The sequence below is a fragment of the Scyliorhinus torazame genome, chromosome 10 (genome assembly GCF_047496885.1).
Source record: "Scyliorhinus torazame isolate Kashiwa2021f chromosome 10, sScyTor2.1, whole genome shotgun sequence".
In the NCBI taxonomy this organism is placed as follows: domain Eukaryota; kingdom Metazoa; phylum Chordata; class Chondrichthyes; order Carcharhiniformes; family Scyliorhinidae; genus Scyliorhinus; species Scyliorhinus torazame.
This window is the reverse complement of record NC_092716.1, coordinates 95,899,239-95,924,226: the sequence shown is the minus strand read 5'-3', so window position 1 is coordinate 95,924,226 and position 24,988 is coordinate 95,899,239. Positions and strand designations below refer to the sequence as shown.

The following is a 24,988-nucleotide window of genomic DNA, read 5'->3' as shown; positions in this document are numbered from 1 at the left end:
CTAAATTGTCTGAATGGTACCATTGGATTAATTCCAGTTGGTAACTCATTCTCATATGTATATTTAAAAACAAATGTGATTATCAGTTAATTCAGTTATCCTGTGTTCATCTAGCTCATTGTAAGTGTTCAAGTCATTGTTACAAGAGTTTGTGTTGTTATATTTCCCATGTTTGGATGCTGGATGATGCTCGGGATGGTGAAAGGCAGCAGTTTTAAATAACAATTGATTCTCTTTAGGGTCGCTTCACGTTTAACTGCCCCAAGTGTGCGAAGGAGTGGCCCTGGCAGGAGGTACGGCATCTTGCACAGTTGTCGCAGGAGGAATGCAGACGGTATGAGGAGCAGCTCGGCAGAATAATGACAGAAAAAATGGAGATGTACCGAAAGGTAACTTGTGTTATTTAGGATTTTGATATTTGATTCTTCGAATAAATATTTTAAAATTGAGCTGTGTCTTTGAATGCGATTTAACCGGAGATAATCTATGTCCGGTTATGGGCACATTTAGTGCCGGGGAATACCCCATTATTCAACACACTTTGCCTTTTTTTGGCCACGAGGAGTTTCTCTCTGCCAAGGCTGCACTTTGAATCACCAGCAGGAAAGTCTTCTCGCAGATTGGGACGCCTTTTTGTCTGGCTGCCCAGACATTCTCTCTCTCCCCCAGCCCCCCCCCCCCCCCGCCCCCCCCCCCCCCCTCCAAACCCCACAACATCAGGGAGGCAACTGGGCCTGATCTGAATGACAAACTGGCACTCTGGCCAGGGTACACAGGTGGTACTGCCAGGGTGCCAGTCTGGCGGTGCCAAGATGCCAGGGGGAGTGCCACCCTGATGCCACCCTGCCCTGTCCCCGACCACCCATGAGGTATCTAATGGCCTGAGAGACCCCCACAGGTGCCATTATGACTGGTCCACGTTTGTGGAAACTGGTACTAAGCGGCGCCTTGGGGGGTTCTCCCAGGTGTGACCGTTGGCCTAATGGCTCATTTAAACATGCTGATCTGGGTCACGGCCGGTGAGTGTGACACCCAGATCGCAACATCTCGCGAGACTCCGTTAAATCTCGAGAGGCCTCTCGTGAGATTCAATGGCCTAGTTCCGACAACAAGCCGGGCATTAAATTGCTCCCTATATTTTCCAACCAAGACTGGAATTCTCATGTTGTTATGATTCACTTTTCTTGCCGATAGCGCAGCCCCGCCTGTGGGATTTACTGCAGCGTGGGTTGGTCACAATGGGAAATCCCATTGACAAGAGACTGGATGATAGTATCCCGCTGCCAGCGAAGAGCGCGCAGTTGAGAAACACGCGGCTAGGGGACCGGAGGATTCAGCCCCAAGTGTATTAAATAACATTTAATTTTTTTAACTTGCTGTCTTTTTAACTGTTTGTTAAAGTTAAATGAGCCAGCTTGTGGAATGTTATGGCCCACAGCCTAGTTCACACTTGGGACCATGAGGTCAGCAACACTGCAACCAAGAGAATATCCAAAGCAAACTTGTAACATGACTATCGATGATGAAAGATAAAACTCCAATTACCACACTGCCTCTAATTTTAGTTATTTCCTCTTCTCTTTACCCTTTTCTCAATTGACATCAATACTGCAGCTTAAATTGGAGTGGGGGAGGTGCTTCAAAGCCTTTGCTGGTTTAAAACGAAGATACATGAGTACGGTAGAGTATCTTCCATTTATAAATCCAATGTCACATGTAGGACATCTAAATGCTTCAAATTTCTCCCTCTCTTTAACTCTGAAGAAGAGTTAGGCGGACTCGAAATGTTAACTCTGTGTAGCGCACAAAGACTCCGTGAGACGAATAGAGTGAAGTCGATGAGGCTTTATTAAGCGTGTCTGTTCCCCAGCAGCCCGATAGTAAACTGGCCTGCGGGGGAAGGCACCGGCTTCTTATACTCCGCCTTCAGGGCGGAGCATGAGGTCAACGGCCAACCAGGACCCGGGATCTGTCAGCCAATGACATTAGGGCTTCCAGTCCCACATGACCCCCAATACACACTACCACATTCACCCCTTGTCAAAAATGAACCCGGCGGGGTGATGCTTCGTATGGTGGTAAGGGTTTACAGGGCTGGTCCTGGGAGGATAGAACAGTTACATGGTAGTACAGTATTGGACAGTATCGTCCTGTTACAACTATTTACAGAGGGTATAGGAAAAACAAAATGTTCATTGGACAGTCCATCTTTGTTTTACATCGACGCCACGAGTCGGTCGGGCGGTCTGGTCGTCCGTGTCGATCGCCTCGGCCCCGGCGGTGGTGGTGGTGTTTGTACCAGCGTTGTCGCCTCCGGGAGCCGCACGGTTTCAGCTGTCGGTGCAAAGGGGAGGGGGACTGATCCTCCTGGGAAGGGGGCGGTCGCGGGGTGCGGCGGTGGCAGGAAGGGGGGCGGTTGGGTTGATGGTGTCGGGGGGGGTGTGCGTGGTGCCGGCGGGCACCAGATCCCGCAGGGAGACCGTGTCCTGTCGGCCGTCGGGGTACTCCACGTAGGCGTACTGGGGGTTTGCGTGGAGGAGGTGAACTCTTTCGACCAACGGGTCCGCCTTATGTGCCCGCACGTGCTTTCGGAGCAAGATGGGTCCTGGGGCCGCCAGCCAGGTTGGCAGCGACGTTCCAGAGGAGGACCTCCTAGGGAAGACAAGGAGACGCTCGTGAGGCGTTTGATTAGTGCTTGTACATAATAACGACTGGATGGAATGGAGAGCGTCCGGGAGGACCTCCTGCCACCGTGAAACTGGGAGATCCCTGAACCGTAGGGCCAGTCGGACGGCCTTCCAGACCGTGCCGTTCTCCCTTTCTACTTGCCCGTTCCCCCGGGGGTTGTAGCTGGTCGTCCTGCTTGAAGCTATGCCCTTGCTGAGCAGGAACTGGTGCAGCTCGTCACTCATGAAAGAGGACCCCCTGTCGCTGTGGACGTATGCGGGGTAACCGAACAGCGTGAAGATGCTGTTCAGGGCTTTAATGACTGTGGCCGCGGTCATGTCGGAGCAGGGAATGGCAAAAGGGAAGTGGGAGTATTCGTCCACTACATTAAGGAAATACGCGTTGCGGTCGGTGGAGGGGAGAGGCCCTTTGAAATCGAGACTGAGGCGTTCAAAGGGGCGGGAAGCCTTAATCAGGTACGCTCCATCTGGCCTGAAAAAATGCGGTTTGCATTCTGCGCAGATGTGGCAGTCCCTTGTGACTGTACGGACCTCCTCTAAGGAGTATGGGAGATTGCGGGACTTGATGAAGTGGTAAAACCGAGTGACCCCCAGGTGGCAGAGGTCCTCATGGAGGGCTTGGAGGCGGTCAATTTGTGCGTTGGCACATGTGCCGCGGGATAGGGCATCGGACGGCTCGTTCAGCTTTCCGGGCCGATACAAGATCTCATAGTTGAAGGTGGAGAGTTCGATCCTCCACCGCAAGATCTTGTCGTTCTTGATCTTGCCCCGCTGTGCATTATCGAACATGAAGGTTACCGACCGTTGGTCAGTGAGGAGAGTGAATCTCCTGCCGGCCAGATAATGCCTCCAATGTCGCACAGCTTCCACTATGGCTTGGGCTTCCTTTTCCACTGAGGAGTGGCGGATTTCTGAGGCGTGGAGGGTTCGGGAGAAGAAGGCCACGGGTCTGTCCGCTTGGTTAAGGGTAGCCGCTAGAGCTACGTCAGAGGCGTCACTCTCGACCTGGAAGGGGAGGGACTCGTCGATGGCGCGCATCGTGGCCTTTGCGATGTCCGCTTTGATGCGGCTGAAGGCCTGGCAAGCCTCTGTCGACAGAGGGAAAGTCGTGGTCTGTATTAGGGGGCGGGCCTTGTCTGCGTACTGGGGGACCCACTGGGCGTAGTACGAAAAGAACCCCAGGCAGCGTTTCAGGGCTTTTGGGCAGTGTGGGAGGGGAAATTCCATGAGTGCGCGCATACGTTCGGGGTCGGGGCCTATTATCTCATTGCGCACTATGTAGCCCAGAATGGCTAGCCGATCGATGCTAAAAATGCACTTGTCATCGTTGTACGTGAGGTTCAAGGCTTTGGCGGTCTGGAGGAATTTTTGGAGGTTGGCGTCGTGGTCCTGCTGATCGTGGCCGCAGATGGTTACATTGTCGAGGTACGGGAACGTGGCCCGTAACCCATGTTGATCAACCATTCGGTCCATCTCCCGTTGGAAGACCGAGACCCCGTTTGTGACGCCAAAAGGGACCCGTAGGAAATGGTATAATCGCCCGTCTGCCTCGAAGGTTGTGTACTTGCGGTCACTTGGGCGGATGGGGAGCTGATGGTAGGCGGACTTGAGGTCCACGGTGGAGAAGACTTTATACTGGGCAATCCGATTGACCATGTCGGATATGCGGGGGAGAGGGTACGCGTCTAGTTGTGTGTACCTGTTGATGGTCTGGCTATAGTCAATGACCATCCTTTGTTTCTCCCCTGTCTTCACTACTACCACCTGCGCTCTCCAGGGACTATTGCTGGCCTGGATTATTCCCTCCTTTAGTAGCCGCTGGACTTCGGAGCGAATGAAGGTCCGGTCCTGGGCGCTGTACCATCTGCTCCTAGTGGCGACGGGCTTGCAATCCGGGGTGAGGTTCGCAAACGAGGACGGAGGTTGCACCTTGAGGGTGGCGAGGCCGCAGATAGTGAGTGGGGGTATGGGGCCGCCGAATTTAAACGTAAGGCTCTGTAGGTTACATTGAAAATCTAAGCCCAGCAAGGTGGGGGCACAGAGTTGGGGAAGAACGTTAAGTTTGTAGTTTTTGAATTCCCTCCCCTGTACCGTTTGGGTAACTATGCAGAATCCCTGGATCTGTACGGAGTGGGATCCTGCAGCTAGGCAAATCTTGTGTGCGCTGGGGTAGGTAGTTAAGGAACAGCGTCTTACCGTGTCGGGATGTATAAAACTTTCCGTGCTCCCGGAGTCGACTAGGCATGGCGTCTCGTGGCCGTTAATTAGGACCGTTGTCGTCGTCGTCTGGAGAGTCCGGGGCCGAGCCTGATCGAGCGTAACCGAAGCGAGCCGTGGTTGTAGTAGTGGGGTGGGGTCCGTTGTTGCCGTCCAAGATGGCGTCGGGGATGGACAAAATGGCCACCCCCATACATCGTACGTGGCTGAGGGGTCACAAGATGGCGTCGGGGGTGGACAAAATGGCCGCCCCCATGCGTCGTACAGGTCGGGGGCGGTCCAAGATGGCGGCACCCCTCCTCCACTCGTGGTGGTCGGGACCCAAAATGGCGGCGTCTATGGGTCGCACATGGTGTGCTGGGGGGGGTCTGGGAGCGCTAGGACCGCGAGCGCTAGGACCGCGCGGAGCTCCCTCACCGCGAGCGCTAGGACCGCGAGCGCTAGGACCGCGCGGAGTTCCTGCACTGCGAGCGCCAGGGCCGCGGGCGCTAGGACCGCGCGGAGTTCCTTCACTGCGAGCGCCAGGGCCGCGGGCGCTAGGACCGCGCGGAGCTCCCTCGCCGGGGACAGCGGTGGTCGGGGCCCAGGTCGGCGGCGCCGGCGGGTCATTCGTGGGGCCGCGAGCGCTGGGACCGTGCGGAGCTCCCTCGCCGGGGACAGCGGTGGTCGGGGTCCAGGTAGGTTGCGCCGGCGGGTCAGGCGTGGGGCGCGGGACGGGGGTGAGGGCCCAGGTCGGCGGCACCGGCGGGTCAGTCGTGGAGCCGCGAGTGCTGGGACCGTGCGGAGCTCCCTCGCCGGGGACAGCGGTGGTCGGGGTCCAGGTAGGTTGCGCCGGCGGGTCAGGCGTGGGGCGCGGGACGGGGGTGAGGGCCCAGGTCGGCGGCGCCGGCGGGTCAGTCGTGGTGCCGCGAGCGCTGGGACCGTGCGGAGCTCCCTCGCAGGGGACAGTGGTGGTCGGGGTCCAAGTCGGCAGCGCCGGCGGGTCAGTCGTGGGGTGCGGGACGGGGGTGAGGGTGCGTTAGGGATGCGAAAAACCCCCTCTTCTCCGTGGAGAGTGTTGGCCGGCACCCAAATCGGGAGCGCCGGCGGCGGGTCGTACATGGACTGCGGGGAGGGGGGTTGGGGAGCGTAGGCGGCGTGCAGGGCTCCCAGTTCTCCCGGGACCGCGGTGGTCGGGACCCAAAATGGCGGCGTCTGCGGGTCGCACATGGCGTGCTGGGGGTGTTGGGAGGCATAGACTGCCTGGAGGGCTCCCTGTGGCCCCGGGACGGCGGCGACCTCACGGGATCGGCACACCACCGCATAGTGGCCCTTTTTCCCGCAGCTTTTGCAGATGGCTGCGCGGGCCGGACAGCGTTGTCGGGGGTGCTTCGCCTGGCCGCAGAAATAACAGCGGGCGCCCCCGGTGCGACTCGACGTTTGGACTGCGCAAGCCTGTGGGGTGTCCGGGGGGGGGGCGGGGGTAGGGGGTTTGCCGCGACGGGTACGTACGGGGCCCAATGGCCTGCCGCGCGGTCGGGGCCGTAGGCGCGGGTATTACGCGCGGCTACGTCCAGCGAGGCTGCCAGGGCCCGTGCCTCTGAGAGTCCTAGCGACTCTTTTTCTAGAAGTCTTTGGCGGATTTGGGAGGATTGCATACCTGCCACAAAAGCATCGCGCATTAACATGTCCGTATGTTCGTTTGCATTCACCGACGGGCAGCTGCAGGCTCTTCCCAAAATCAGCAGCGCGGCGTAGAACTCGTCCGTCGATTCTCCGGGAGCTTGCCGTCTTGTCGCGAGCTGGTAGCGAGCGTAGATTTGGTTAACTGGGCGAACGTAGAGACTTCTCAGTGCTGTGAACGCCGTCTGGAAATCGTCGGTGTCTTCAATGAGGGTGAAAATCTCCGTGCTCACCCTCGAGTGCAGGACCTGCAGTTTTTGTTCGTCTGAGACTCGGCCTGTGGTCGATCTGATGTAGGCCTCGAAGCAAGTCTGCCAGTGTTTGAAGGCTGCTGCCGCATTCACTGCATGGGGGCTGATCCTCAGGCATTCTGGAATGATCCTGAGCTCCATAGTCCTTTTTAGGCACGCTTAATAAATTGTAGCGCACAAAGACTCCGTGAGACGAATAGAGTGAAGTCGATGAGGCTTTATTAAGCGTGTCTGTTCCCCAGCAGCCCGATAGTAAACTGGCCTGCGGGGGAAGGCACCAGCTTCTTATACTTCGCCTTCAGGGTGGAGCATGAGGTCAACGGCCAACCAGGACCCGGGATCTGTCAGCCAATGACATTAGGGCTTCCAATCCCACATGACCCCCAATACATACTACCACACTCTGTTTCTCTCTCCACAGACGCTGCCAGACCTGCTGAGATTTTCCAGTATTTCCTGACTGATTACAAAGGAAACGAGGTTAAAGTAAAGGTGAAGAGACAGGAAAGTTCAGGAGGAAGGGGAACTGAAGAAAGTGGACAGGACCAGCAAGAACCTGGAGGGAAACGAGGGATTAGTGTAGGAGACTGAGCCAAGCTCAGATGGAGGGAAGTGCAGACACAGTAAGCTGCCAAGCGGACTTGTTGGTGTGAGTTCAGGCCCGAGAGCGGGAGGAAAAATCTAAAATGGGAAATCACTGGAAAAAATGGCACCATTCTGATTTGCTGCACAGATATTCTGCGATTCATGTTTTAGTTCCAGCTTCAGTGGAAACTGGGAAGGGGCCCATCCAATGAACCCTGCATTAAATAGCAACAATGCAAACTCAACAGAAAGATTTAAAAATATTGAATAAACATCTTATAGCCCTTTCCGACTGTTAATAGGAAACAAAAGGGACAGGAGGTTAATGAAAAGATAAACAGTTCGAAATGTTACATTTGTGACCTATTTCCAGAAAAGTTCAGTCCCTTATCTTCTGTCCTTCATATTAACATGTCCCTGGGTGTATTTATGCAGAATGTTGAAATTAGCTGGAAACGTCCATCACTGGATGATTGGCACACAGCCAGCAAACAGCTGCATATACACAAATGTGGTAACAGTTACTCAGGTGTCAACATGTTTAGATGTAGAAAGAGACTCTCTTGAGAGACTCGGGTAAGTTATGCTGACTGTAAAAGAATGAGGAAAACACTTTCACATGACGACCAGTTTTGTTCATGAGAGTTCTGATAGAGAAAGGAAACACTGACTAAAGTTCAAAGGAAGGCATCAAATGACAGACTTCAGTAGGAGCAATTGAGAAAGAAGGCGTGGTAGTATGTATTGGGGGTCATGTGGGACTGGAAGCCCTAATGTCATTGGCTGACAGATCCCGGGTCCTGGTTGGCCGTTGACCTCAAGCTCCGCCCTGAAGGCGAAGTATAAGAAGCCGGTGTCTTCCCCCGCATGCCAGTTTACTATCGGGCTGCTGGGGAACAGACACGCTTAATAAAGCCTCATCGACTTCACTATATTCGTCTCATGGAGTCTTTTTGCGCTACAATTTATTAAGCGTGCCTGTTCCCCAGCAGCCCGAAGTGCGCTACAGAAGGTCATACTGTGTTAATTGTGATAAAAATCTGGAATACTCTCTTTGAAAGCACATTGGTTGTGGAACAATTGGAACATTGAAGAATGTGGTAGATTTTTGTTAGTAAGCATATCTGTCTAAGGACATAGAGCTAATGTGCAAAATGGAGTTAGTTTCAAATCACCTATCATCTAATAGAATGGTAGAAGAAGTTTGAGAGGCTGAATGGCTTCCTTCTGTTCCTATGTTCTTATTAATAGTGAACACAAAGGCATTTGCAATCAAATATAGCAAAAAGCAAGATGGGGTCAATTTTTCCCAATTATCTGTTCTTGATTTATGTTCCCACAATTTACCTTCCTAACATAATCACACACGTTGATGTCACTGATATCTTGTCTCATTTTGTCCCTCAGTGTCCAGTCTGCAGTCTCTATGTACAGAGAATGGATGCGGAGAAGCTGTGTGTTCAGTGTCTGCCTTGCTCAGAGAAATCAAAGAAAACCTTTCAGTTCTGCTGGGAGTGTCAGAGGGAGTGGAAGAATACTGATGTGCAGAGTGACTGCGGTAACGAATCCTGCAGTCTGACAGCTCTGCTTCTGGGCTGTGGTACAATCAAGAAAATGGCCAGTGAAGTGCGTGGGTGTCCCAAAATCCGAGCCTGCCCCAATTGTGAGACATTAGCACAGCATTGCATGAGCGGCTGCCCAGATGTAAAGTGTCCCAATTGCTGTTATCGATTTTGCTTTCGGTGCCTTGAATTAAATGGATGTTGTACAGATTGCCAGATAGTCGAAAGGCAAAAGCTGACCGGCAAAAAGATCTACAAGAAAAGAGTGCGCCGAGTGAAGCAAATTCCCCAGTGAGACTAACTAACCGTTTTTCTTTGCAGAAAGGGCCATCGTTATCCAAGATTGGCAAAGAAACAGACGGGAATGAAATTTACCTTTAGTGGAGCAGACAAACCAAGTCTGAAAATTCATGTAATTTCCTAAACTTTGTGTTTGGAAAGTTCCTGTTCAGCATCCCCATTGATATAAAATAGAAACTTTATTTGACGTGACAGTTATATCTTTATCCCTTGCTGCTTTCTGCAGGGAGTTTTTTTAAATACTCCAAACTCTTGGGATGCTTTTGCTATGGATGCCAGCAGCAACTCCATGTTCCCTCTCCTGAGTGAACACTCTTTTTTAAAAAATCATTCATGGGTTGTGGGCGTCACTGCCTGGGCTACCATTTATTGCCCATCCCTAATTGCCCTTGAGAAGGTGATGGCGAGCTGCCTTCTTGAACTGCTGCAGTCACTATGGTGTAGGTACACCCACTGTGCTGTTAGGGAGGGAGGTCCACAATTTTGACCCAGTGACAGTGAAGAAACAGCGATGTCTTTCCAAATCTGGACGGTGACCAGTTTCGAGGGGAACTTCCAGATGGTGGTGTCCCCATGTGTCTCCTACCCTTGCCCTCCTCATGTAGCTGTCATGGGTTTGGAAGGTGCTGTCCTATTTGTAAGCTTAGACAGTAAACAGGAAGCAGCTGTGGACAAGGTGGAGAGGTGCTCGCCTCCATCTACCTGTCACTGAGTACCCCAGAAAGGAAGTCTGGTAGACAGTGTTGTCCATGGGGATCGCAATAAAGCTGTTGGTGGGGCAGCACGGTGGCGCAGTGGGTTAGCACTGCAGCCTCACGGCGCCGAGGTCCCAGGTTCGATCCCGGCTCTGGGTCACTGTCCGTGTGGAGTTTGCACATTCTCCCCGTGTTTGCGTGGGTTTCGCCCCCACAACCCAAAGATGTGCAGGGTAGGTGGATTGGCCACGCTAAATTGCCCCTTAATTGGAAAAATTAATTGGGTACTCTAAATAAAAAAAAATAAAAAAAATAAAGCTGTTGGTGAGAAGTTAGCTTGTGTACATGGCTTGGACCTTAGGGGTGTCGTTTTCCGACCCCCCCCCCCCAGAGGGTCGGAGAATGGCCGTTGGCCGCCGTGAATCCCGCCCCCGCCGGTTGCCGAAGTCTCTGAAGGGAGAAAAGTCGGCGGGGCGTTAATGGCGCCGCTGACGTCGGAGAATGGCGCGGGTCTGCGCAAGGCAGCCGATTTTCGGCCTGCCGATATTCTCCCTTCCGGATGGGCCGAAGTCCCGTCGACGTGATGACCGTTCACATCGACGTAAATCAAACCTCCTTTTCATCGGCGTGACCCTGTGCTCCAGGTTCAAGCCGACCAGCGTGGAGGTGAGTGACGGCCTGGGGGGTTGGCCGCTGGGCAGGCGATGGCGTGGCCGCAGTCTGAATGTGTGGGGAGAGGTGTGTCTCGGGTTGTGTGTGTCTGTGTGCGGCGGGGGGGGTGGGGGGGGGGGGGTTAGAGTGTGCTGGGCTCCGGGGGAGTGCCGGGAGGGGGGTCCGTGCCAGGGAGGAGGATGGGGGGGTCCGTGCCGGGGAGGAGGATGGGGGGTCCGTGCCGGGGAGGGGGGTGGGGGGGTTGGCCGCCGTGAATGCCGGGGAGGAGGAGGTTGGGGTGCGTGCCGGGGAGGAGGTTTGGGGGGTCCGTGCCGGGGAGGAGGATGGGGGGTCTGTGCCGGGGAGGAGGTTGGGGGGTCCGTGCCGGGGAGGAGGATGGGGGGGTCCGTGCCTGGGAGGGGGATGGGGGGTCCGTGCCGGGGAGGAGGATGGGGGGCCTGTGCCGGGGAGGAGGATGGGGGGGGTCCGTGCCGGGAGGGGGATGGGTGGTCCGTGCCGGGGAGGAGGATGGGGGGGTCCATGCCGGGGAGGAGGATGGGGGGTCCGTGCCGGGGAGGAGGATGGGGGGTCCGTGCCGGGGAGGGGGATGGGGGGTCCGTGCCGGGGAGGAGGATGGGGGGGTCCGTGCCGGGGAGGAGGATGGGGGGTCCGTGCCGGGGAGGGGGATGGGGGGTCCATGCCGGGGAGGAGGATGGGGGAGGGGCCCGTGCCGGGGAGGAGGTTGGGGTCCGTGCCGGGGAGGAGGTTGGGGTCCGTGCCGGGGAGGAGGATGGAGGGGGGGGGGCCCGTGCCGGAGAGGGGGATGGGGTGGTCCGTGCCGGGGAGGGGGCTGGGGGTGCAAGTGAGTTGGTCCACCTGGCCAGGTGCCAGGCTCCAACAGTTGGACCCATGCGGTCCATGCCACCTGGCTGGGGGGAGGAGGGGATATGGGCAATGATGACATGTCGTCGTTCAACCCCCCCCCCCCCCCCCCCACCAGGCCATCATGTTTTCCGATCATCCAGCGATGTTGGCCGCCGTGGCGGCAGCCGCTAATGTCCATGTTGCCCCGGATGATGAGGAGGAGGAGCGTGCCAGAGAGGCGGCGCAGGCTGCCGCAGAGGGGCAGGCGGCAGTCGCACAGGCTGGAGGGACACCTGACCGACAGGACGATGAGGGGGAGGAGGACGTCGCGGCCCCATGGCAACGGAGGCACCCGAGGGCGCCCCGTGTGTACCATCCCCGGCAGTCATACCAGGACCTCACGGACCGGGAATGCAGGAGGAGACTCCGGATGAGGCGGGAAACCGTGGCACACATCTGCCACCTGCTGGCACACCTGTCACCGGGTGGCACTGGCGGGGGACACCCTCTCCCCGTGTCCGTCAAGGTTACGGTTGCCCTGAACTTTTATGCAACGAGGTCATTCCAGGCACCGAGTGGGGACCTGTCCGGCATATCGCAGACATCGGTGCATCGGTGCATCCGGGCAGTAACAGATGCCCTATATGCCATGGCGCACCGCTACATCCGCTTCCCTGTGGACCGGGCCAGCCAAGATGCCCGGGCCGTGGGCTTCTCTGCCGTGGCCAGGTTCCCCATGGTCCAGGGCGCGATCGATGGGATGCACGTCGCCGTGCGGCCACCTGCAGATAACAGGGCCGTGTTCACCAATAGGAAGGGGACCTATTCGATGAACATACAGGTGGTCTGCGCCCACCGCATGATGATCCTGCACGTCTGCGCCCGTTACCCAGGCAGTGTACACGACTCATATGTGTTGTCGCGGTCATCCATCCCCGGCATGTACAAGGGACGCCATCCCCGGCTGAGGGGCTGGTTGCTGGGCGACAGGGGCTACCCATTGTGATCGTGGCTGATGACGCCTGTACGGAGGCCACGCAATGAGGCGGAGAACCGCTACAATGATGCCCATGTAGCGACAAGGGGAGTGATAGAGAGGTGATTTGGCGTGCTGAAGATGCGTTTCAGGTGCCTGGACCTCTCTGGGGGCGCCCTCCAGTATCGGTCAGATAGGGTCGGCCGCATCATTGTGGTGTGCTGCGTCCTGCACATTATAGCCCAGCATAGGGGCGATGTGCCGCAGGCAGAGGAGGGCGGAGTGGAGGAGCAGCAGGAAGAGGCGTAGTCCTCCCCAGATGAGGGGGATGGGGGCAATGGTCAGGGCAGACGGGCTAGACACAGGTGGGTGGCTGTCCACCGTTACCGGCTGGCCCAGCGGGCACGGGACAGACTGATAGCCGCCCGCTTCACTGACTAGATGGGCGTGGGAATCGGGTAGTATGGCCACAGACCGCACACCATGGCAACAGCCGACCACCCACACCCCCCACCCATCCACCCACCCAGCACCCTCACCCCCCTCCCCAACCCCACCCACCCCACCCGCATGCACACCACCCCCCCCCATTGCCGATCCACCTGCGGCACAATGGCTGGGCTCACACAGTTGCGGGTGGACGCGTGTCTATTGCAGGCCATGGAGGATGATGACAACCCGCCCTACGGTGAGCTCCTGGCTCCACATCGTTGGACTATGTCTGACCCATGGCCACAGTACCACCATCCACCCGCATCATCCCTGCATGCGGCTGTGACACTGCAGCACACGGTCCCGTCCTCTGCCCGGGGGATGTTGATGGCGGCCCAGGGGGAAGGGGGCAGACTCACCTGGGGCTGAGGTAAGACCACCCCTCACACACACACTTGCGCTCAACGTACATGACACCCCCGCACGCTTTGGACAGAGCACAAAGGCAGCTTCTGTAGGTGTAACATTGACTTTAATAACCAAACGAGTTCATGCACGTGCCCTAGCCCCTAAAACTCATCTGTGCCCTGCACCCGTGCCAACTTACTCAGTGTCTAATAATTTGGCCTTACAGGCCCTTTGACTACGTCTACGTGGTTCCCCAGACGGTACAGCAGAACTGGAGGTGGACTCCTGTGATTCCTGCCCTCTGACCCTGGATCATTTGGCGGCCGTTTCCTGGGGCGTCCTGGCCTAGATGGGTCAGGCTGTGGCCCGGGCGACTGGGATGGCGAGCTGCCAGCCTGTCCTGCCCGTTGCCCACCCGATGCACCTGGGACGGAAGGGGGGTTGTCCGAGGTGTCGCGGTGTTCCGGGACCTCCCCTACAGGGGGAGCCGGGACGGACTACACCACCTCCTCCTCCCTCGGGGTGCCCGATGGCCCCCAGGCCTCTACATGGGTGGGGGATGTAAACGGACTGCCCATCCGACACCCCCCCGACATCTGGCGCTGCCAGTCCTGGAGGCCCGTGCTGGTATCGACAGGGGTCTGCAGGTTTGCAGCCATGGAGCCCAGGGGGTTGGCAAACCCTGTCTGTGACAGTGCGACGCCGGCTCGCACATGGCCACTGGCGCCGATGCCCTCAGCGATGGCCTGCAGAGACTGGGCCATGGCCTGCAGAGACTGGGCCATGGCCTGCTGAGACTGGGCTATGGCCTGCTGAGACTGGGCTATGGTGTTGAGTGCCTCTGCCATCTGGCGCTGGCACTGGCTCATGGCCTCCTGTGAGAGGGCAGCCATGTCCTGGGCCACAGACGCCGCCTGCACGGAAGGCCCCAGGCCTCGCAAACCGTTCCCCATGTCTGACACCGTCGCACCCATTGCCTCCACCGCGGACGCAACCCGTGCGGTGTCGGCCTGGGTGGCACGCATGACCGGCACCACTTCCAGCTCCTGGACGCGGGTGGACTCCTCCACCTGCGACTGCAGCCGCCGCAAGCCGGCCGTCACCCTCATCGCTCGTCTCCGGGTCGGTGGTTGCATCGGATCTATGTGTGGGTGTGGTAACTCCAGGAACCCGGGATCCATCTGGGCGGCAGATGTTCACTTGGGCTGGGCTGCCCTCCGACCGTCCGGCCCCTCTGCTGCTCCTACTTCCACCTGCTGTACCGGGACGGCTGTGTTGTGCGCACCAGTGAGTGTACCAGACGCCTCATCACTAAAGTGCCCAACCGAGGTGAGTGTTTCTGCGATGGTGGAGGGTGTTGATGACAGCAGTGGCGTTGTGTCGTGCTCTTCGTCCCACTCTGAGTCCATGGCACTTTGGGGTGGGGGTTCGTCTCCACCCATCCACTCTGAGTCACTGTCCGGTATTTCATCTTCCTGGGTAGTGCTGTCCCGGGTAGGGGTGTCCTGGGTAGTGCTGTCCCGGGTAGGGGTGTCCTGGGTAGTGGTGTCCTGGGTAGTGGTGTCCTGGGTAGTGGTGTCCTGGCTCGGATATGACGGGGGCCTGTGGCTGCCCCCCTTGTCGCTGGGTGGCACACGCCTGCCTCGTCGCTCCCGCACGTGACAGGGGTGTCGTCTCCCTGTTGCTCCAGGTCTCTCCATCTCCCGTGGTGTGCGAGGGGCATCCTGCGGGCGTCGCATGCCGGAGGGTCCGGGTCACTCCGTCTCCCGTGGTGTGCGAGGGGCATCCTGCGGGCGTCGCATGCCGGAGGGTCCGGGTCTCTCCGTCTCCTGTGGTGTGCGAGGGGCATCCTGCGGGCGTCGCATGCCGGAGGGTCCGGGTCTCTCCGTCTCCCGTGGTGTGCGAGGGGCATCCTGCGGGCGTCGCATGCCGGAGGGTCCGGGTCTCTCCGTCTCCCGTGGTGTGCGAGGGGCATCCTGCGGGCGTCGCATGCCGGAGGGTCTGGGTCTCTCCGTCTCCCGTGGCCTCCGAGGGGCATCATGCGGGCGGTCTGCATCTGCGGGGATGGGTGCCTGGACGTTTGGTCCTGCGATACACAATGAAGCATGCATGGTTAGACACGCAGGCAGTGATCAGGTGATATAGGGGAGGGGGATATAGGGGAGGGGGGATATGGGGACGGGCTGTCGGTGGCTCACTTGCTAGTACGCCCCCGACCTCTGCATCAGCAACCTCCCGGTCCTCAGGTCCGCCAGCCAGTTCCAGGGCCCTTTCCTCGTGTTCGGTCAGTGGCCTCTCATCAGCGGGGCCTCCTCCAGTCCTCACATGCTCCCTATTGTTGTGTGCGCCCTTCTCCTGTGGCAGGGGGGTGGTGGCAGGGGTAAAAGGCAACAGTGTTAGGCAGGTATATGAATGCACGCCATCGGTTGCGCGTGCATTGCAGAGGTTAAGGTTAGGGCTGGATTCACTTGGGGATATGGGGGAGGGGGGATGGGGAGGGGGGATATGGGGGAGAGGGATATGGGGGAGGGGGGATATGGGGAGGGGGGATATGGGGGATATGGGGGAGGGGGGATATGGGGAGGGGGGATATGGGGGAGGGGGGATATGGGGGAGGGGGGATATGGGGGAGGGGGGATATGGGGGAGGGGGGATATGGGAGAGGGGGGATATGGGGATATGGATATCGGGCAGGGGGGGAGGCTCACCCTGCCTGCTCTGACGAGGTCATTCACCTTCTTGTGGCACTGGGTGCCTGTCCGTGGTGTCAGGGCCGCAGCGGTGACGGCCTCTGCCACCTCCCTCCACAGACGCCGGCTGTGGCGTGGGGCAACTCTGCGGCCGTGCCCGGGATACAGGGCGTCCCTCCTCTGCTCCACTGCGCCCAGGAGGGCCTCCACATCCCGTGACTCGAACCTCGGGGCTGAGCGACGGCCAGCCATCCAGTCGGGTGTTCCGGTCGGGTGGGGGGCAGCAGCGCGGCCTTATGAGCCGTCACGCCGTGCGGCGCGTATGATGCTGCACGGCGTGAACCACGTGCGCAAGCGCGGATCCCGTCACGTCGCTGTTAGCCCATTTCGGGCCGGAGACTTTTGACCCATTTTTCCGACGTGATGCAAGTCGGATTTGCGCCGTGTTTTGCGCCGATCGGCGGACTTTGCGCCGATAACGGAGAATTTCGCCCTAGATGTCTGCACATCAAGATAGTCCAAGTCATAAAAACTGCTACTAAGTAGCTCTTTTTGATGACATGTGCTTGGTAAAGTTGATAGTCATATTCCAGGACTGAATAGAGAGGCCAGAAGCTCCTGCTGAAGCTTTAACTGCTGGTAAATCACTATTTGTAGAATCATCGAATCACTTCAGTGCAGAAGGGAGCCATTTGGCCCAACGAGTCTGCACCGATCCTCCAAAGAGCATGACCACACCCGACCCCCGTAACCTATTAACCCCGCCTAACTGTTTGAACACTGAGGGGGAATTTAGCATGGCCAATCCACTTCACCTGCACATCTTTGGACTGTGGGAGGAAACCGGAGCACCCGGAGGAAACCCACTCAGATGGGGGTAGAACGTGCAGACCCCGCACAGTCACCCAAAGCGGGAATTGAACCCGGGTCCCTCGTGCTTTGAGGCAGCAGTGCTAACCACTGTGCCACCCAGCCGCCCAGTGCAATGTTATGTGTTTCCCTGGCCAAGGGAATGGTAACAATGCTCTTACACATTTTATCGTGAGATGTCTTGTTAGTGCTCTTTGTGAGAAACATAGAGAACATGGAATCTAGGAGCAGGAACAGGCCATTCAGTCCTTCAAGCCTTCTCCGGCTTTCAATATGATCATGGCTGATCCTTAATCTCCCATATTCCCGCTTTCTCCCTATACCCCTTCATGCCATTAAAATCTAAAAATAGATCTATCTCTTTCAGGAATACATTCAGTGACTTAGCTTCCTCAGCCTTCTGTGGCAGAGAATTCCACAGCTTCACTGCTCTCTGAGTGAAGAAATCTTTCCTCATCTGTGTCCTCAATGGTCTGCCTCATATCCTGAGACTTTGACCCTGGTTCTAGATTCCCCAACCGGAGATATCATCCTTCGTGCATCTAGTGGAGGAATTTGTCCACCATGTGGAAGGTTCCATTTCTCCAAATCCCCCTTGAATGTGTAAACACCCCTTCATCACACAGTGCATTTCCAACCCTTACCACACAAACTGCATTAAAACTATTGTCTGTATGTCACATCAGGGGTGTCATTCTCCGACCCCCCGCCGGGTCGGAGAATCGCCGGGGGCTGGCGTGAATCCCGCCCCTGCCGGTTGCCGAAGTCTCCGGCACCGGAGATTCAGCGGGGGCGGGAATCGCGCCGTGCCGATTGGCGGGCCCCCCCACTCGATTCTCCGGCCCGGATGGGCCGAAGTCCCGCCGATAAATTGCCTGTCCCGCCGGCATGGATTAAACCACCTTTTGAACGGCGGGACAAGGCGGCGTGGGCGGGCTCCGGGGTCCTGGGGGGGCGCGGGGCGATCTGGCCCCGGGGGGTGCCCCCACGGTGGCCTGGCCAGCGATCGGGGCCCACCGATCCGCGGGCGGGCATGTGCCGTGGGGGCACTCTTTCCCTTCCGCCTCCGCCACGGTCTCCACCATGGCGGAGGCGGAAGAGACTCCCTCCACTGCGCATGCGTGGGAAACTGTCAGCGGCCGCTGACGCTCCCTTGCATGCGCTGCCCGGGGATGTCATTTCCGCGCCAGCTGGCGGGGCAACAAAGGCCGTTTCCGCCGGCTGGCGGGGCGGAAATTCCCCCGGCACCGGCCTAGCCCCTCAATGTTGGGGTTCTGCCCCAAAGATGCAGAGCATTCCGCACCTTTGGGGCGGCGCGATGCCCGTCTGATTGGCACCATTTGGGGCGCCAGTCGGTGGCCATCGCGCCGTTTCGGGAGAATTTCGCCCCAGGTTCTTTTGCCAGTCACTGTTAATCTTTGTCCCCTGATCACTGACCTTCAGTCATGGGAAACTGCTTCCCATTATATACATGGGGCGGGATTCTTCCAGCCCTGCGCCGGGCTGGAGAATCCCTACGAACGGGCCACGCCGCCCCAATGCTGGCACGCGATTCTCCCCAGTGCGGAGAATTGGCGCCATTGGCGCCGACGTAGTTGGCGCGGCGTCGGTCGCGGGCCGCTCTACGTTGCCTGCCTGACAATTCTCCGGCTTGGATGGGCCAAGCGACCGTAGGAAAAGAGCCGAGTCCTGCCGGCGCCATTCTAACCTGCTCTGGGCCAGCGGGACCTCGGTGTGTAAGGGTCGGGTGGTGGCCTGTGGGGGGGTGGGGGGGGGGGGGGGAACCAACCCTGGGGAGGGCCTCCGATGTGGCCTGGTCCGCGATCGGGACCCACCGATCGGCGGGCCAGCCTCTGTGGCTGGGGGCCTCCTTTCCTACGCGCCGGACCCTGTAGCCCTGCGCCATGTTGTGTCGGGGCCGGCGCGTTGAAAGAGGCCATTGTGCATATCCTCGTTGGCACCGGCGCAACTGTGCATGGGCGGATCCCGCGGCACACAGTTCGTGCCGGGATCTGCAGCTGGAGCGGCGCGAACCGCTTCAGCGCCGTGCTGGCCGCCTGGAGGGGCCAGAATTAGACGTGGGAGCGGCCCGTTCACGCCGTCGGAAAACGTGACGTCGTTTACGACGGTGTGGACACTCTGCCACGGGATTGGAGAATCCCGCCCATGTGGTCTGGCTGGAATCGACACATAGACCGGGATACTGGCCGTCTGCAAGAGTACTCAAGTCAACACATAAACTCGTTATCGCGATATGGACTTTGTGATTACCCACTCACGTTTACACAAAAGAACAAGACCATGCTGTAAATCTGTAACAACCTTCCAGACACAGGTGATCAACTTTGCAGCAGGACAAAGGATAGACAAAAGAAGCCATCAGACTCCGTAATAAGCTGATGGCTGATCAGATGAGGGTGTTTCAGGGGACAATGGGTCTTGACTGAATCACCCTGGATGAACAGGAGTATCCTGACTTTCCCATTAATCAGTTGGGGTCTGGATGGGACAATGGCCAGTTCTGGGAGTATACCTATGGCTCAATGCTAGCAGACCAGTATAAAGGAAGGAACATTTGAAACAGATCTTTAGCGATAACCTGGGAGACCCCCAGGCACAACTATCGCAGGAAGAAAGGATCCTGAGTTTCGACATCCACATCGAGTGATCGTAGCCTGGCCAGCCTCCTTCACTAAGAGCTAGAGCTCAGCTGTGAGTCTGAGTCATACTTTGTTGAATAAGAGAATTGTGAATAAAATGGTGTTAAACTGTGAACCTGTTTTGTCGTTTGTTCATCTCGCAGATAAGGGCACCTGGGTAAAACTTTTGATTGATATACTGGTCGAAGTATCTGAATTGGACAGATACAACATACTCCATATAAACTCAATGATCTCTTATGGTGATTATAAATGCCTGACTCATCTCAACCCAATATAGTTTAAATACAGAAACCAATGTTACAGAACATTGAAGAAGATTCATCCGGACACTAAATGGTTTTTTTCCTAAATTTAGAGTGACCAATTCTTTTTTTTTCAATTAAGGGGCACTTTAGCACGGCCAATTCACCTACCCTGCACATCTTCTGGGGAAGGTGGTACCTGTACATGAAGGACGGATTGCACCTAAACTGGAGGGGCTCCAATATCCTGGGTGGGAGGTTTGCTAGAGCTCTTCGGGAGGGTTTAAACTAGTTTGGCAGGGAATGGGAACCAGAGCTATGGATCAGAGGATAGGGTAGCTGTTGAACAGGCAGAAATAGTATGTCTGTGAGGAAGGATAGACAGTTGATAGGGCAAAGTTGCACACAGTGGAATGGGTTAAAGTGTGTCTGTTTCAATGCAAGGAGTGTCAGGAATGAGGGAGATGAACTTAAGAGCATGGATCAGTACTTGAAACTCCAATGTTGTGGCCATTACAGAGACATGGATTTCACAGGGACAGGAATGGTTGTTAGATGTTCCGGTGTTTAGATGTTTTAAGAAGAATAGGGAGGGAGGTAAAAGAGGAGGCGGAGTGGCATTGTTAATTAGGGAGTGCACCACAGCTGCAGAAAAGGAGGTAGTTGAGGAGCGTTTGTCTACTGAGTCAGTATGGGTGGAAGTCAGAAACAAGAAAGGAGCAGTCACTTTATTGGGAGTTTTCTATAGACCCCCCAATAGCAGCAGAGAGATAGTGGAACAGATTGGGCGTCAGATCTTGGAAAAGTGCAGAAGTAACAGAGTTGTTGTCATGGGTGACTTCAACTTCCCAAATATTGACTGGAACCTCCTTAGTGCAAATGGTTTAGATGGAGCAGATTCTGTCGGATTCCTGACTCATTATGTAGATAGGCCGACTAGGGGGGAGGCCATATTGGACTTGGTGCTCGGCAACGAACCAGGCCAGGTGTCAGATGTCTCGGTGGGAGAACATTTCGGTGACAGTGACCACAACTCCTTGACCTTTGTCATAGTCATGGAGAGGGATAGGAACACACAGTATGGGAAGGTATTTAATTGGGGGAGGGGAAATTATACTGCTATTAGACAGGAGCTGAGGAGTATAAAGTGGGAACAATTGTTCTTGGGGAAATGCACAACAGTAATGTGGGGGTTGTTTAAGGAGCACTTGCTGCGAGTGCTGAATTGTTTTGTCCCATTGAGACGAGGAAGAAATGGTAAGGTGACGGAGCCTTGGATGACAAGAGAAGTGGAGCTTCTAGTCAAGAGGAAGAAGGAAGCTTACGTAAGGTTGAGGAAGCAAGGATCTGACTCGGCTCTAGAGGGTTACAAGGTAGCCAGGAAGGAACTCAAAAACGGTCTGAGGTGAACTAGAAGGGGGCATGAAAAAGCCCTGGCGGGAAGGATTAGGGAAAACCCCAAGGCGTTCTACACTTATGTGAGAAATAAGAGGATGATCAGAGTGAGAGTGGGGCCGATCAGGGATAGTGGAGGGAACTTGTGTCTAGAGTCTGAAGAGATGGGGAGGCCCTAAATGAATACTTTGCTTCAGTATTCACTAGAGAGAGGGACCTTGTTGCCCATGAGAACAGTGTGAACCAGGTTAATGGACTCAAACAGGTTGATATTAAGAAGGAGGATGTGCTGGAAATTTTGAAAAGCATCAGGATAGATAAGCCCCCTGGGCCTGACGGAACATACCCAAGGTTACTACGGGAAGCGAGGGAGGAGATTGCTGCGCCATTGGCGATGAATTTTGCGTCCTCACTCTCCACTGGAGTAGTACCGGATAATTGGAAGGAGGCGAATGTTGTTCCCCTATTCAAGAAATGGAATAGGGAAATCCCTGGGAATTACAGACCCATCAGTCTTATGTCTGTGGTGAGCAAAATATTGGAAAGGATTCTGAGAGATAGGATTTATGATTATTTAGAAAAATATAGTTTGTACAAGAGACAAACCTAAAGATTACAGACCAGACGAGATTGAGGAAGGGGTGGGTTCGCCAAGTGTTCCACTCAGGACTAGACTCAAAGACCAGGGGGGGTAGCGACCTTGATCAGCAAACAAGTGGCATTCGAGGCAGGGAGAATCGTGTCAGACAAGGGGGGTAGGTACATAATGGTGAGTGGGAAATGGAGGGGGTGCGTGTGGTACTCGTGAACATATATGCTCCGAATTGTGACAATGTGGAATTTATTCGCATTGAGGATCACAAGGAGGAAGCGTAGCCATCTGGGATGGCGACTTCCCGATTACAAAATGGACACTTTGCAAAGATTGCAGGGAAAATGGACAATACTAAGAAAGCAAGCAGGTGCAAGGTTTGCCTGTTGATTGAAGCCATAGCTCCCAGACAAGACCGATACTGCAAACCATTTCCATACTAATGAGCCATCCCCGGGAACAAAAAGGTAACATTTAAGTAAACAATGCTAAGCCAGACACCCCGGCACCAGAGGAGACCTGAACAAAGCAGACCAATGGCCACCCAGGCCACGCCCAGCAATCAGGGCACCCACCCCTTTATTGGTGGAAATCGAGGAGAACGATTGGGAAATGGCCCAATTAATTGGGGCCAAGTTCAAGGCCCACCCAAAAGCGCGCAAAGCCAATTCTGGGTATAAGAAGAATCCCCCAAGAGAGAATCGCTCTCTTGCGGCCCCGGCCCTCACCAAGGAGAGACCTGCCCAACAGCAACATCAGAACAAGTAAGTCCAACGTCAACGCACACTACGAGACAGACGCTCCTAGCTGTTATTCCGTACCAATTCGACCCCAGCAGCCTCAGACCCGAACAACGGCCATTGTTCCTCTGACTGAGTGGGCGCCCGAAGCTAAGTATAGGCTTTTGGCAGTAGTGATAGTTTAGTTTGTAGAGTTTTATGCATAAGTATATTTGACTGTGTGTGTAAATAAATGAGCATTGAGTTTGAACTAACTAACTGGTGTACCGACTCTTTGATCAGTATTCGGGTTTGAACCTTGTGGCGGTATCGAAAGATACCTGGCGACTCTAGAGCAAACGTAATTAGAATTAAGGAAGGCGACCATATTGGCGCCACCTTCAGAGCCAAATTAAGAGAAACACAATTAGCAACATTTACTGGCGACATCTGACAGGTCTTGACTTAGAAGTGGCCTAACCACTCCGAGAGAACCCAGATTTGAGTTGGAATCCAATTAGAAACAGAAAAACCACAAGTGTAAGAACAATACTGATCAAACCTCCAAGGTTCGGAAGTGTGTTAATGCATGCGTACTAACAGGGATATAAGGTAAACCTGAGAGATTTTGTTGGGTAAAACTGTCGGGAGTCTTGTAGGCCGGACATTAGCGTAAGCCGTACCCGTGTTTACATCACCACTTTATAACCCCTGTTCCAAATTCAGTAGAGAACCCAGATAGAGAAAATGGCAATGAAGGCAATGGAACGCCTTATGAACCTCCAGGAATTTGAGGTTGCAGCGACCAGTAGAGTAGGCCAGTGTCCCGTATGGGAAGAGGAAATCAGAAAGTACCTCAAAGGGAAAGGCTGGCCCCTTTGGAGCGAATTCTGCGCGAATGATGAAACAGGTCCCGGGAGTATAGGACATACTTGGTGGGAGAACCTGTCAGAGATCCACACGAAGAGCTTAGGGAAAGATCGCAAGCTGATGACAATCGTGCCTGCTTGGCACAATTGCGAGGCACAGAGGAGGTCGTTAGGACGCTCCGTAGAGAGATAGAGAAGAGAGACAGAAATAGTGAGGGAGATGTGAGTGAGTTTGAGAAAGAGAATAAAGATTTCAGAGAACAGTTAGCAGCGAGGGACAGAGAGGTGGATGATGCCAAGAGGGCACACCAGTCTTGTCTCGCCCATTTGAGTAGTTTTCAGACCCACTATGATAAGGCCTACCAGGACACGCAACGTGCGGTCTTGGTAAGACAAGAAACCGCGCAACAGGTAGAGAAATTGCAGAAACAGTGCAATGATTTGAAAGCAGCCCGACGAGCGCTCCACACTTCCACGACGGAACAAAGGCAGAGCTCAGTAGATCACGCAAAGTGCCGGAAGCAAATTGCAGAATTGCAATCTCTGCTTTCTGTCCAGAAAGTAAGTTTGGACCCCAAATAGACCAGGAAAACGGCCCCGATTGGCAAGAGTTAAATGAGACTGCCCACAGATACGTACATGGGACATGTACGCAAGAAAAACTCCAAAGGAGGAAAGCATCCCAACCCCCGACTGAACAGGCAGAACACCCCCCCATGAACCCTGTAACCAAACACCGCAGGGCTGCAGCAGAAGGAAACGTCGATTTCCTGTATACAACCCCGTTAACCGTGACGCAATTACGGGACGGGTGTGGGAAAATTACACTGTTCCTTCCCACATCAGACCCCCACCAGTTTTTCGCTAGAGTTAGACAGCAGGCTACCATGTACGGCCTGGACGAAAAGGAGCAAGTGAAGCTCACAGTTTTAAGCCTCGACCCTTCAGTCGTGGCAGCCCTTCCCGACCCACAGAATGTAGGAGAAGGCACGCTCCAAGAGATGCACACAGCGATCCGAGATGCGATCGGCTATAACAGAGGAGACCCGGTAGAAGGCCTAAATAAGTGAAGGCAAAAGAAGACAGAGCACCCCACAGCGTTTGCTGGACGCTTGTGGATACATTTCACCGCAGTTTTCGGAGAGTTAGCCTGTGCCCATTTGTCCGCAGATAATATGGCCAAATGGAGTTGAATCCTAGTCTCTCACGCGACAGACCCAGGACAGAGAGCTTGTGCAAATTATGACTCCTCAGACGAGGCCCACAACGAGAAATGGGTTCTGAAGAGATTGTCCCGTGCTTGGGAGCAATCCGTCCAAGGCAAAACCGCATTTATAAAACCCGAGGAAGAGCAGGCAGATATGAATCCAGTTAAAGTGCACCAGAACCCCGCATGGGTAAATGAGGGCAGGGACAGCCCACCCCAGCCCAAAGCTCAAGAATGTTACAACTGTGGACAATTAGGACACTTTGCACGAGAGTGCAACGCGCCCCAAAAGCAGCAGAGAAGCCAACAGACAGGCACGCTAAATAAGAATAGGGCAAAGCCAATCCATAGCGTTAACGCCCGTTCAGAGAATGCAGACATGAACGGCACCGACTGACGGTGTTCGGGCTCCCTAACTTGGGTCTGCAACACCCTTTGGGACATGTCCGGT

General features: G+C 55.5%; 1 protein-coding gene across 1 annotated transcript in view; it reads left to right on the top strand.

Annotated features, from left to right (window-relative positions):
• LOC140430236 (uncharacterized) overlaps positions 1 to 9,446 on the top strand; it is a 37,188-nt gene extending 27,742 nt beyond the window's left edge. The window contains exons 4-6 of the mRNA XM_072517665.1: positions 240 to 389; positions 1,615 to 1,680; positions 8,810 to 9,446. Of these exons, the coding sequence (XP_072373766.1) occupies positions 240 to 389; positions 1,615 to 1,680; positions 8,810 to 9,259 (666 nt within the window). The 3' untranslated portion in view covers positions 9,260 to 9,446. The remainder of the gene's footprint in view (positions 1 to 239; positions 390 to 1,614; positions 1,681 to 8,809) is intronic.
• Positions 9,447 to 24,988: the final 15,542 nt, after the last annotated feature.